The sequence below is a fragment of the Silurus meridionalis genome, chromosome 2 (assembly GCF_014805685.1).
Source record: "Silurus meridionalis isolate SWU-2019-XX chromosome 2, ASM1480568v1, whole genome shotgun sequence".
In the NCBI taxonomy this organism is placed as follows: domain Eukaryota; kingdom Metazoa; phylum Chordata; class Actinopteri; order Siluriformes; family Siluridae; genus Silurus; species Silurus meridionalis.
In genome coordinates this window covers 28,211,754-28,226,303 of record NC_060885.1, presented here as the reverse complement: position 1 = coordinate 28,226,303, position 14,550 = coordinate 28,211,754, and the positions used below count along the sequence as shown (strand labels likewise).

Sequence of the window (14,550 nt, the reverse complement as noted above, 5' to 3'; positions counted from 1 at the left end):
CGCGCTCGTTCGCTCCCTCACGCAGCACAGGAGGGTTTGAGCGACACCTCATCCAGCCAATCACATCCTGCCGATCTTTAACAGAGTCTCTGTGCAGCCAATCAGCGACGAGCATGAAGGAGACGATTTGTGATTACGAGATTAAATTAAAACCAATTTATTTAGCTGGGAGGATTAATGCAAACCCATTCAAGTTCCATGTTTTTTAATATTACTAAGGTGTCATTATGTATTACAACAACAATAATAATATTTACAATAATCATCATTATCATAATCAAAAATACTCCTATTGATTAGATGTTCACTATATATTTATTGCATAACACTATATATATATATATATATATATATATATATATATATATATATATATATATATATATATATATTTGCTGAATTTGTTCTCAATAACTAAGACTTGTTGACTTTTGTGTTTCTTAGATACACGGATGACATTTTTTGGCGAGAGAGAGAGAGAGAGAGAGAGAGAGAGATCCTGTAGTTTCTTTCTTCTTTCTCCAGAGTTCTACCCAGCCCTGGAGCACACGTTGAGCACTGGCTTGAGCACTGTACTCTGGCTCGATCGTCAACATTTTTTTTTCAGAGTCAGTAAAACTCTTTTTTTGACTCCTGCCATCCATTATAACTGCAGTATAAAAGCAAGTTGTTGTGGTTTTTGACCTGCTCAGACTGAAACACATTTCCATTTAGTACCAGAACGTCCTCGAGAAATGTAAAGACATAAGAGAATATATTTCCCATCAACCTGTCTGTCAGAAGTCCATGTCACACAGACTGAAATCTGTTTATTATTCCAAAAACAACTGTTATGATGGATGGCTGAGATTATACTTCCTCCGGAACATCCCCAAGACTGTGTCACAATTTAAAGGAAACGATTTCCCACAGACAGGAAACAAAAGTGAAGACATGCTTAAAGTGAAATAAATGATCTGTAAATTACAAATAGTTCCAAAGGGGTGTGTGCGTGAGAATGCGTGCGTGCGTGCGTGCGTGCGTGTGTGTGTGTGTGTGTGTGTTTGCGCCATCTGCTGATACTCGACTGCTCCGGGTAAAGCCGTTCTGGAGATTTGAAGCAAAGAATGTAAGAGTGCATCACATCACAGTTCCTCTCCTCTTTTTTCTGCTTTTCTTTATCAGCTCCATTTATTTTTCACAAGAATTTAGCATGCTGCAGCAACCTTATCTCTCACTCCATCCTAAAGTCTGACTGCGACCGCTTCTATTTAATAAAACATCCACAAACACCCTCTCTAGAGTTCTTCAGTCTCCCTTGAGGAACACTACAGAAGAGATTTGACAGAGGACCCAGAACCATAGTGTGTTTATCTACAAGAAAGTTTCCAAATAAAACCCTTTGAGGAAGCTAAGAACCCTCTAATAACCCATTTTCCTGAAAAACAAATGACCATAGATGGCTACCTGATTGAACTGCTGAAGGAAGTGATGACCTGCTTCACGTACTTGCATAATAAACACTCTCACATAGGACCTGCTCTGAGAGACGGCACCAATAATATCTAAAGCCCTTTACATGGACAAAATTTCAGTATGCATATGGCTTATACATTTTTTGCTGGAAACATGCAAAACATGTCAAATCTAGAAACTTTGTTTGTCTCTCTGAAGGAACAGTAAAGAACCTTAATTCAAAAAGGCTTTCATACTTGATATTTTAGGAATCAAAGAACCTTTGCTAGCTGAGGACAAATGGGGTTATTGGCAGAGATGTTATATATGATGAGGAATAAGTTTAAAAATAAAGTGATTAAAGTAAAAAAAAATCCATCATCTAACAAACAATACAAGGATGAAATAAAGGAAGGTTTGCAAACTGCCCTGTTCAAAACCCTAATAAAGAGTCCTTGGTTTGTTCCTCTGAGGAAACCCCCGCAGGCTCTATGAGGTGATTCCCTTTTAGAAATCATCCCCATTAGTGTGCTGTCAAAAAATTCAACACTTGCCTGGTGCATATTCTACAAACCCAAACGGTTTGTACTGGATGATGGCTGAACGAACAAAGAAAAAAGATTTGAGGAAAGAGTTTCAATAGAAGGATGGAGGCATGAAAAAAGGACACACAAAAAAGCCCAGATGGCTTAACAGCATTTGGGAGCTTCTTGCCATAAACTGGGATGAAAAGCAAAGGATTAAAAAACAAGGGATAAAAGATGGGGTGAAGCAAGAGAAGGAGAAGGAGAAAGAGAAGGAGAAACCGAAAGAGAAGGAGAAAGAGAAGGCAAAAGCATCAGATTAGTCCCCAGAACCATCACAGTGATGGTTCTTAAGATCTTTGCACGTCCAGGCAGACACTGGTTGGGGGGAAAAAAAAGGCGTGTAAGACAATGGTGAAAATAGTGATTTTTTTTTTCTTAAAATTTTTAAAATAAAGAAAATCTCAGATAACATGAATATAGAACCAAACTCTCCTCCAAATGCTCCTCTTCACTGCTTGTCAGCTGTAGCACTTGTTTCAATCGCTAGCACTTCTTTCTAGCTAGCATTTTATTCATTAACTTTTTTACTACCTACTGTAATATATACAATCTATTTCCTGAGGTATCTGGATCACTTTAATGTATTTATGCTTATCTTTTCAGTAAACATTTGTTTACTAACAACAAACGAAAAAAAAAATGCTGTGTCATGATGCATTCTGGGACTTTAATGATAGTTATGGAGTAGTTCTCAGGCCAGTAACAAACAGAGGTCACAAATGTTGTGTTTTATATTCCAGTGGATTTTTTCAGTCTCTCTTTACAGATGTTTAAAAAAACAAAAATCCTGATCAGAACACACAGAGCAGCCATTAAATTATCGGTTGTTGATAAAAGCGACGTGGGAACGTGCGTGTGAAAACGTTTCAGCTAAATGCTAAAAGAGCTGCCGAGCGCTCGTATCGCTAACAGTGTAAGCATTTCTTTAACAGGATTAGAAGGGGAGATAGAGTGTGCAAGGTTGTAATTAGCCATGTTATCAGTCCCGGTTTATCTGTGGTCTCCCTGTTGCACTGTTTACAAAAAAAGAAGAGTGACGTCGCCAAAGATAATCATGTTCTGTGACTCAGTCCATTCTGTTGGAATAAAGAGAGGAAATTTCTCGAGGCAGAGTCATTGTGTGGCTTTCGCAGAGCTGCGTCGAGAAAATCTCTCCAAATGGTTTTGCGACACAATCTGAGGAAATGCAGAACAAACACGGGAGGCTTGTTAACCTTGAGCATGTGTAATATGTAATAAAAAATGGAGCGGGGAAGTAAACGATTCTTAAATACACTGCATATATAACAGAGTCTAGCGATTAGCTAATCTGTGCTCGTGCACCTCTAGGACCAGTTTCTCAGAATGACTGGTATTTCTTTCTGTGTTAAAAAAACATGTGAAGCTACCAATTTTAAAAGCAATCGATTTGCTACGTGCATCCTTCATGTAATTGTGATATAATTCTTCATATAATCTCTCAGTCTATTTATGTATGACATATTTGACCGTAATAATACCGTGAGAGAGAGAGCACGCTTGACCTTTGACCTTTTACACCAGCCACCAGTCACCCTCAACATCCACCCCCAAACTTCCCCCCCCAACACACACACACACTCATAAACATACACACACACAACCACCCCACACCCAAAAGACCTTCCTTCTGTCTGATGTGTTTGAGGAGCTTTAGGTGGTGTATACTCATCCCTCAGCGCTCTCTAATTGACTGAAGGAGAGGATCTGAAGCATGACCTGACGCCTGGGGATCAAACGAGTGGTGCTTAAAGAAAAAAACAAAGAAAAGAAAAAAGGCAAGGTGCGAGATTAGGGACTTGAAAAGGTGCTCATCTAGCTGGACATCTCACTGTGATTGATGTGTCTTGTAAAATGAGACAGAAAGACAGACAGAGAAATAGATAGATAGATAGATAGATAGATAGATAGATAGATAGATAGATAGATAGATAGATAGATAGATAGATAGAGAGAGAGAGAGAGAGAGAGAGAGAGAAAAGAGAGAGACCATATTTGTCATAAATTTTCTTTAGAAATCTTTCACACAAGAAATCTGTCACTTAATAAATGACTAAACTTTTGTTAATTTGATGCAACATTTTTTATCATTGCTTTGTAACAGATGATGTAACAATGATGTGTATGCGCTTAATGCTTTTCTATCAAAACACCTTTGTGGCACTGTCCCCATGTGCTGTTAATCTTCTGGAAAGATGTTCCACTGGTGTTTGGAGTGTACTTGTAGAGATTTGTATAAGATTCATTCAGCCACAAGGGTGTTAGTAAAGTACTGAGGTAGGTGAGGTGAGGAGGCCTGGGATGCAGTCAGTATTTACATTTATCCTGAAGGTGTTCAATAGGATTGAGATCAGAAGTCTATAGCAGGTCATTCAAGAACTTCCACTCCAACCCATGTAAAGCATATCTTCATGGAGCTTTGTGCACAGGGGCATTGTCTTGCTGGAACAGGTTTGGGTCTCAGTTCAATTGAAAGGAAAAATAATTTCATGGTATTGCATCCAAAGATATTCTGGTCTGATCTGATCTGAATGTAGAGAGTTTAAGTTCCAGTATTCCTAAACTGCCACTTGGGGTGCTTAAGCAAGACCCTCAACCCTCTGTGATCTAGGGGGCACTGTATCATGGCTCGTGCTCTGACTCCAGCTTCCTCAGAACTCATGTCCGAGCAGACATATCAGTTGAGTGGCTCAAAGTTCAAATCAGTTTTAGCTATTCACTAGTAAATTACCAATAAGCTTTAAAACTTCAAATAATACATAAACAAATCAAATGAAGATATCTTGCAGTCAAGGAATGAGAAGGAGCAAATCAGCTTTATTCAGTCCTTTTTTTTTTTTTTTTATTAGTTACCAATTTTTGTTTTTGATCCCCGAGCTTTTTTCCTCAACTGTTTTTATTGTAATTTATTTTTACTTAAACTTTTTCACTATTTCTGTACCTCTTGTCCTATCTTAGTAGAAGCTTAATGCTTATGCTAAATGATATTAAATGTTACTAGATATTAATATTGTTAGCTAAAGCTGGCCTATGCTCAACCTTTAACCCTTTCATGCACCCTGTTATGCAAAAAGTAAAAAAGAGTCAAAAAGTCATGCGGTTTCTCTGTTTCTCCGATTAGCTACGGTGTTTATCTACGTAGGCTACAGATGTGTTCCACACATCCTGTACCACATTATGCAGGTTCAATATTTTTCTGACATTTTTTAACCTTTTTGAGCATATTCTCTGACTGATTTTTGCACACAGTGCACAATGCATGCTCAGTAATAAATCACTCTATCGATCTTAATTACTAGTCTTTTGTGCATCCTTCTACACGATTATCATACCTGAACTCTTTTTTAATATTATTTTTATAATTCATATTATTATTATTATTATTATTATTATTATTATTATTATTATTATTATTATTATATTATAAGCCGAACTAGCTAAATTTCTCAACACATCACTGGGATGAGCAAAGAAACAATTTCACTGTGTGACCACTAAATAATAATGTGTGTATATATGTGTGTGTGTGTGTGTGTGTGTGTGTGTGTGTTTATATAGACATTAATTATTATTATTAATACACCTATAACCTATAATTCTATATGTTCAAGAGCTTTGAAAATAAATAAAGCTTTAATAAGCTGAGGCAGGTTTGGGTGTGTGTTTAGTTATTATCAGTTCTAGCAGCTGTAATAATAATTTAATACTGAAGGATTATACAGGTACTTTTTAGGTGGAGTCTCTCTCTCTCTCTCTCTCTCTCTCTCTCTCTCATTTTGTGATATTCTGTCAGGCACATGCATATGAGCATAACTGGAGACACACAGACTGAGTCTGTATTGTGTTTTGTAAGTGATCCCTGAGGACAATGTATGTCTATGTGTGTGCCAATGACCTTAAGTTGAGCACGATGATGTGAGAGTTACAGAGAGCAGTAATGCAGGTTACATTTAAGAACCATCACATCTTGAGCCTCTCAGTCACACTGCTGATCATCATCTCTCATCACATCACATTACATCAATCCTCAGACTTATTCTACTGGAACAAGGCAGTAAAGCATATTAATGCCAGCCTCGCCCCAAGTCAGTGAGAATTTAGGTTATTTTTCCAACAGTAATAATTCTCAAATATCCAACCAGTGAAATGAATATATTCGGTCAGCAGGAAGTTTTACCTTTATCTCAGGAAATTAGGATTTTAAATAAAATAATTTTTAAATGAAAAGAGTGAGAGAAGAGATGTATAAGGGAATATATCACATTTTTAAAAGTAAAAGACAAGCAGCGAGATCAGTGTGTCTGGACATCAGCTGTGTTTTTCACTCTTTAGGCACTCAGTGTGCTTTGGACTGCAGAGCGTTTCCGAGCAGGAACCCTGGTCAGAGGAGGAAATTTTCTTGGGCCCTGATGGAGTTCCTGTGCAATTGTTTTTTTTACACATTTTTTAGAGTGAGGAAACATTTCCTGCTATTTACAGATGAGAAGAAGAAGAAGAACAAGGAGATAAGGAGGAGAAGGAGGAGAGAAAATGAGAGAGTGAGAGAACACGAGAGAAAGATCAAGAAAACAAGTATCAGAGAGAGGAAATATGAGGGTGAAATAGAGAGAGAGAGAGAGAGAGAGAGAGAGATGATGTGATCTGTAATTACAGGTATTCGACAATCAATCCAGGGGGTGAAATTGCAAATTTGTTCCTGTGTATTAAGTTTTTTCCTGGGGATTTGAAATAAAGGCAAATTGGGGATTTTTTGTGCAAATTCTACAGAAAAAAAACGGTTAATGAAAAAGCGTAAGAACTGATATCCATACGGATATATTTGAATTTATGCAGTTCGCTACAGATGCGGTTTGCGAGCTACGACTAGTGCGTGCTCTGACCATTCAAACAAAGGAGGTGAAAATGCTGACGTTATAGTACGCCTGCTAGATGGTTGAATAGAATAAATATTCTATATTGTATACAATCAAATATTGTATGCCTGCTAGATTATTGGTTAAAGCTACAGCCTTTGAGCAACATGGATTTAAAGCTCCAGGGGTCCGCAGTGTTCATTGAGAAGGGCTTCTGTTAGTTCGCTTCCACCCCAGTAACATGTGACGTGACGGCTAAAATCTGATTAAAAAGAAACTCTAACCTAAAATGACACTTGGTTGCACTGTTCCTTTATTTTGATTTAGCAGTTATTCTGATTGTAGGCCAGCAGAGAAAGCCCTGACGGCCTGCTACTGGCCATATCACACTTTTTCAACTCCTTAATTCACAACCTCCATAAATACTTTAAAGCTTCAGCTAAAAACCTTCTGCAACTTCCAAATGCAGTTTGCTGTTGTAACTCATCCACCTTCTTTCTGCTCAGGATGGTTGTAAGGAGTGGTTAATTGAGTTGCCTTTTATTCAGCTCTGTTCTTTCTCATCGAACAAGGTTTTTTCTGGACGGTTCTGCTGTAGAATTAGATGCGAGTAGCGGATATCAAGATCAGGTTCATTAACATGTCAAAACATCAATGCTGTATGACGTATTTTACATTTCTCAATTTATTTGTCATCTATCTTTAGTTGTGGCTTGATGAAAATTTTAGTTTTTGTTTGTATATTTTAGGAAACGGAACCACGCAAGTTCAATCGAAACCTTCATAAGCAGGTACAAACAGGTGCAGGATTTAAAAACACCCCCCCAACACACACACAAACACACACTCAAAGCTTTTCTCAGGCGCCATGTGAATGTTGAAACTTGAATGCGAATGTTTTTCTAATGTCAGGATTTGTCTGTCCAAAACCATCCAACCATCCAGGTATTAAAAACCCAAACCGACGTGTCACGTTACCGAAACTGAATAATATCTTTCTAATCCGGAACATTTCACACACTTTGTGTGTGTGTGAGAGAAAACGTGCGAGAGTGGTTCTACACAGGGAAGATTCTGCTTTTGATAACGCAATACGAGCGAAAGAAAGGTTCGGCCTCTACATGTTCAATAAGTCTCTTGTGCCAAATGCAGGATTCTGCCATGATCTTTATCGAGCAGCAGGAAAGTGAGAGCGAGACAACAAACAAACAACAAAAAAAAGAACAGAAGCAGTAAAACTCTTGTGGTTTTGATGGACAGCAGTCTCTGGGTCATCGATGAGGTACGGCTGCGTTGATGGTTGAGCTGAACTGTTTGTCTTCGTGTCTCCGTGTTTTTACGGTGGATTGAGTTTCAGAGCTTCAGATGCACCACCGAGGGGAAAACACACTCGCCAGTGACTGATTACACACCGAATTGTCTTTTGAGATGCTAACACTAGGCTAGTCCTGGTAACGTATAGCAATAACACCACGCTACATTCTTCTGTTTAGACGTCCTGCTCTGAATTCTTCTCATGAATTAATTAGAAGTTATTCAGGTGGAGAAACTTCTCAGTGAGGATGTCTGTGGAGATTTGAATCAGCGGGTCAGGCAACGACCGTGGACTGAAAGTGATTCCAAAGTTATTGTCCTCATTTGAGACCATTTCTGTCATCAGAGTGTCAAGTATACAGTAACAATTATTACTGTGTATTCACTCACTTGTTCATTTATTCATTCACCTTCAATTTTTTCCGGAACTGGTTGATTAGTTCAGCTTCTGGGGTGTTTTATTATTTTTCTACTACAGCAGCTTTCTTACTGCAACCAGTGGTCCTTCACCAGCATCTTTTCTTGCTACTGAAATTAATAAACACACATACACAAACACACACACACACACACACACACACACACACACACACACACACACACACACACACGTGTGCTCATCATGCCAAAAAAGGTAAAAATTACAGCTTGGCACTAGATATTCCTTCCAAAATGTTTACATAAACATATATATATATATGCACATTAATATAGGCGCACCTGTAATCTGTCAGATCTGCTGTTACAGAAAAACCTATCCACAGCCTCTGACCAGAGTCCAGTATTCAACAGCTGCCAGAAAAGCTTATAAAAAGCACTGATTATTGTGATCAATGAAAGTAACAAATTTGTATGTAAATAAGAATTTGATGCTAATCACTGAATGTGATATTACAGTAGTTATGCTAGTCTGAGGTGGGAGTCAGAGGTCAGCATCAGCCCTGAGAGACTAATTTAAATGTATATACTGTAAATACAGACACCCACAAACAACAAATAAGGTACAATCAAATATAGAGCCAAATGTTATCGGACACCAGATCAACACTTAAGGCTCATTACAGCTCAAGTGTTCTAGAGTGCGAGACAATTTCAGAAGGAAACTAACAGTACAGGGATATATTTTATTATATATTTACAGCATTTGGCAGACGCCCTTATACAGAGCGACTGACATTTATCTCATTCATACAACTGAGCAGCTATGGGGTTAAGGGCCTTGCTCAGGGGCACAGGAGTGGCAGCTTGGTGTGACTGGGATTTGAACTCATGACTGTCAGATACAAAGTACAATGACTTAACCACTAAGCAACCACCAGGTTATTACAGTGAGAAGCATCACATTTTGAGTCTACAGTATGTAGACTTTCTCTACGACGTCATATTAAATCTGCACACCACAAAATATCTACAAGTACTCACATGCTTTTTACACACACACACACACACACACACACACACACACACACACACACACGTTAGTGAATATTAAAGGGGCTCTAGTAATCGGTGTTCTCTTCAGGTCAAACAGACTCAAGACCACAGACAAAGGAAAATCCTCACTCCTACACCAGTGAAGAATTCTGGATTCTGATTGGTCAGGAGGTGTTGATTAGTTTCCTATAACAGCAGCTCTGACAGCACTGTGGCTGCAGTTTACAGGTTTGTATTTTTACGCTCATCTCTAATACTGTATTGCTGTTACAGCAACAGCTCGTTCAAAGAGACCTGTATGACGGACACTTGACAAAAATGTTTCTGGAAGTAGTCTCCAGTTTCAGGTCTTTGGTAAAGAAGTAAAGCTGTAACTAAATTTAGCAGCTATTTCAAGGACCTTCTACAAAATTCCTGTTTCAATAGTACTGGTCACCTCAATGCTAATACACAATAACATCACTGGCAACTATAACAGTTCCTTCAGGGAACAGGGTTTATTTTACACATCTGAGAGGAAAGAATACAGGAACTAAATGAAAAAACAAATACTGCTCAGAGTTTCTTTTTATTTTAAAAAAGGTTTTGGAAATACATTATTATTATTTTTGCTACCGGGAAAACTAGCTCTCAATTCCAGGAGGTAAAGAAATTGTATTTATTTGTTAAAAAAAATTAATAAATAAATAAATTAAATTAAATATTACACACAGCGTTTTTTTTAACATTATATTTGTGGAGACGTTAAACGTTTCTTTCATAATAAGTCCCCCCTAGTGGCCATTTCCAAGAACTACAGAAAATAATAAAAATCTCAGCATTTAACTAGGCGATAAGAAAAATATCAATTTAGAATTTTGTCAACACTGTATAATTGAAATTCAGTCTTAAATTTACAGACTTTATGCTTATGATCACATTACATGTATTGAATGGTTCTTGAGAAACCTTGTTTTCTATGCAACTGCACAGTGAATGGAAGAAAATGTGGCCAGATGAGAAGAACTTGTGTTAGATGGAGAACAGGAGAGAAGATGTAAGCAGACTGTCTCACCACCACAGTCAAACATGGTGGTGAAAGCTTAATGGTTTGGGGTTGTTTTGGAGCAGGGAACATTAGAGAGTTATTCCAGGTGAAAGGAATCCTGAACTAACAGAGATCCCATTCCATACTTCAGCACCATGTAATTCCATCTGGATTGCAGCTCATTGGAACAACCGACTTCACCGTTAAAGACGATGAGCCGAAGCGACAAATACGTCCAACCTCTGTAAATGTCATTAAGAGTTCAAAGTCGTCTAGAGTGTTATTTCTCATGGAATGACCTGCCCAGTAACTGCAACTAAATCCTAATGAACTGCTCTGGGATGAACTGAACCACAAGAAAGGAATCTCCAATTAATGAAAAAGAAAACAAAGTAACAAAGTGAAACATTTACAGTATATATTTGTTTGGTCAAAGTAAATCATCGTACCATTTGTTGCATAGAAACAAAAGAAACATGCATGTTTTGCTCGAAATTATGACAAGCACTGTACCATATATATATATATATATATATATATATATATATATATATATATATATATATATATATATAACATTTTCGCACAATAACAATTTGTCTCGTCTTTATTAATGGTGCATACTATAAACTCTGTCCTATCAATTAGCACCAGTAAACTAAAAAAATATATTTAAAAAAGTGCAAAATAAATTATCCTAGTGAGTTTTAATGTCTTAAATAGATATGTAAATGTATTTTCTTTCTCCCCCTTTTTTTTTTTTACTTTTTAAGCATTCAGTTCTAGAAAGAAGGAAAAATGATCTACTAATAAAATAAAAATCAGTTTAAAGCATAAAGAGGAGTAAAAACATCAGGCTGAATATTCTTACATGTGATTTATAAAAATCAGAGAGAATAAAATAGATATATTTGCTTATATTTAGGGTCTTGACTATGCGTATGCAGGTAGTGTACCGGAAAGCTGTGTGCGATTACCGGTAATGAGCGCTAGAGGGAGCAAAGTGAGCAGAGCAAGACTCCGCTACTACAATAGCAGAAAAAATTATAATGACGTCACGTCTCAAGGCTCAATATGAACATATGATGCGCACAGTATCAGGATAACGGAGCACAGACCCCGTGTGGTGGTGTAACAGAAAAATAATCATCTGCATGTTGGTGTGCTAATAAATAATGTGTGAAACAATAGCAATGCAAATACGAAGTGTTTAACAATTGTCTATGGGCCTATTGTAATAAATACAAATATAACACACTGATCAGATAAAGTACAGCCAGCAGTTAGTAATTTTCACTTTTTACATTTGTACAGTCTCATCATGATCACTTTATTACATGCAATATTGTCCACAGGCTAGTCATGTAAGTGTAACACCTCAGCATGTGCAGGATCAGCGCAGAGGCTTTATATCTCAGTCAGAAGAACGTCTGGGGCAGAAGGAGTCAGGAAGATGTGAAATTAATCACATGACAATATTACACATAAAGCTGTGTGGGTTTCATAAACACCGTTTTTAAAAAAAATCCGGTTCCTGTAATAATTGTAGCTTATTGCAGGACTAAACACAAAGAAAGAAAATCATTTTGAGACAACAGCGTGAGAGCAGAGACGTAACCATAGCAACAGTACTATACAAAAACCTTTTTTTTACTCATTAGATTAGCTAACTCAAATGGCAACGAAATGTATTCAAACCATTTCTCAATGAATGATTCATATTAAGCACCAAGCTCTTATATATGATAATCTGTAATTCTTTATATGATCTTTATATGATAATTCAACCATAATACAAAGTCTATTTCGCTCCAGCGCTCTTGAGGAGTGTCCGGATTCCCCTAGAAAACCTTTTCCTATTTTTAAAGATTATATAAAAGATGATATAAATATGATGTACATTCTCTACACGTTTAAAGTTACTTTTCTTTTTTATTGCAATCTGGAGGTGTTTCATCGTCGCTGACTAAGCAGAGGCAAGACTGTGAAAAAATAAATAATCACAGAGCGAGTTAAATCAAACACAGAACTAAACTGCAATAATCATCCTCATGGAGTCAGTCAGAGCACCTGAGCAAAAGAATATTCACAATCTCACTAAATAACCATTTAAAAAACAACAATTTAAACCTGCCATGAACTGAAATCAAAATGTTCTGGATTAGGACACACACACACACACACACACACACACAACAACACTTTATATAATGTTGTAAGACTGTCATTTTAAACACTCTTTTAAGTCATTATCTCACACACACACACACACACACACACACACACACGGATTTGTCTGTGTGTGTCAGCAGCCTTGTGTCTTTAGCAGTCCATCTTGCTTACACACCCGTTCCTCTCCTTATCAATCTTCGTCGTCAAAATCATAGCCGTAATCTGCCAAAAAAAACAACACAGTAAGTCATAATCATGAAAAGAGGCTCAGAGTGTACGGTAGCTTTATTGTGGTACGAGTGAAGTGTGACTGACCGTCTCCTCCCATAAGCGCCATGGCACTGACGCACTGCTCCTCCTCTTCCTCGTCCTCCTCCTCTCCAAGGTCTTCATATGCCACGGGCCCGCTCTCCACCACCACGGCATTGTGGGTAACCACAGCAGGGGCGTCCGGTGCATCGGACACCAGCTACAGAGCAGGCAAGTAAACATCGAATATAAACCTCAACACAGCATCAAACACGATCAGAACTCCTAAGGGCTGAGAGATGCACGTGACAGACGTCCTCCTACTTTTCTCTGCATTTTTACATTCCTATAAACTTAATGCACATTTTACAGGTTGCATTGAAAAAACGAGAACAGATCTGAGATCAGTATAATAACATCTTTTATACAGCTGTATATAAAACACCAGAGCTCTATAACATGAATAAGTCTGATCTGAGTTCAGTAGAAGAGTATTTGAAGAGTGACAGAGGGAGGAGGCAAAAAACACACCTGATCCAGAAGAGGCTTCTTAGCAGGCTGAGCCGAGATCAGTGGCCGTAACCTTGAGCAAGCACACACACACACAAGGATTTTTATATCTCCTCAGCCAGGATGATATATAAAGGTTAACTCCTTATACAATATTTTATATATATATATATATATATATATATATATATATATATATATATATATATATATATATATATAGAGAGAGAGAGAGAGAGAGAGAGAGAGAGAGAGAGAGAGAGAGAGAGAGAGAGAAAGGTTAGATTACACCTGAAGCTGTGTGCAAGTTATATTTCAGTCTGCACTCCTCCTTTAATGTAAAGCTGCAGCACCAGCATCACTTTCATCTTTTAATCCCTAATTATAATTAATGCTCTGTTTTTTTTTCCCTCAAAGAGAAACCGACAGACTACGGAGTAAACAAATAATACTTTACTTCGTAAACACATGCTAATGAGCCGATATAGAATGAATGCTCATGCCATTTGGTTTCGTCGCTGTATGTTTTTTAGCACGCAGAGCTAACGAGCTAATTATTATTCCACAGACTCGAAGATATGCGAATGTGTGTGATAAATTCGGGATTTAATCAAACGGCGAGAGCAGAGGAGGGTTTCAAATCTCTCTGGGATTTGCCCCTTTATTCTCTCATTCTCTCTCTCTCTCACTCAGACACGCACACACGCGCACACACACAAACACACACACACACACACACACACACACAAACACAGCTTTCCAGCAGATGCATCACACTCCCAGGAAGTCTGATGTATGTCTATTGACTCATTAGGAGTCTCACACATTCTCGAAAACATGCCTCTCTCTCTCTAACACACATTCACACACAGCTTACTCTCAGCTTTTTCACACACACACTCAGCGGGCCTTTATTCATTCTGCAGTGCAATCTGGGAAGCATAGAAGCATT

The 14,550-nt window shown here is 37.8% G+C and overlaps 1 protein-coding gene across 3 annotated transcripts in view; it reads right to left on the bottom strand.

Moving 5' to 3' along the window:
- Window positions 1-11,531: 11,531 nt before the first annotated feature.
- The window catches only part of brf1a (BRF1 RNA polymerase III transcription initiation factor subunit a), a 42,892-nt gene continuing 39,873 nt past the window's right edge, over window positions 11,532-14,550 (bottom strand). For 2 of the 3 annotated variants that reach the window (XM_046871298.1, XM_046871288.1), the window contains 3 exons: window positions 13,620-13,671; window positions 13,155-13,308; window positions 12,580-13,061 (listed from right to left, as the gene is read on the bottom strand). In XM_046871298.1, the coding sequence (XP_046727254.1) occupies window positions 13,030-13,061; window positions 13,155-13,308; window positions 13,620-13,671 (238 nt within the window). In that variant the 3' untranslated portion in view covers window positions 12,580-13,029. Of the gene's footprint in view, window positions 12,098-12,579; window positions 13,062-13,154; window positions 13,309-13,619; window positions 13,672-14,550 lie in introns of those variants that run through there. The other variant, XM_046871306.1, reaches the window with a different exon arrangement.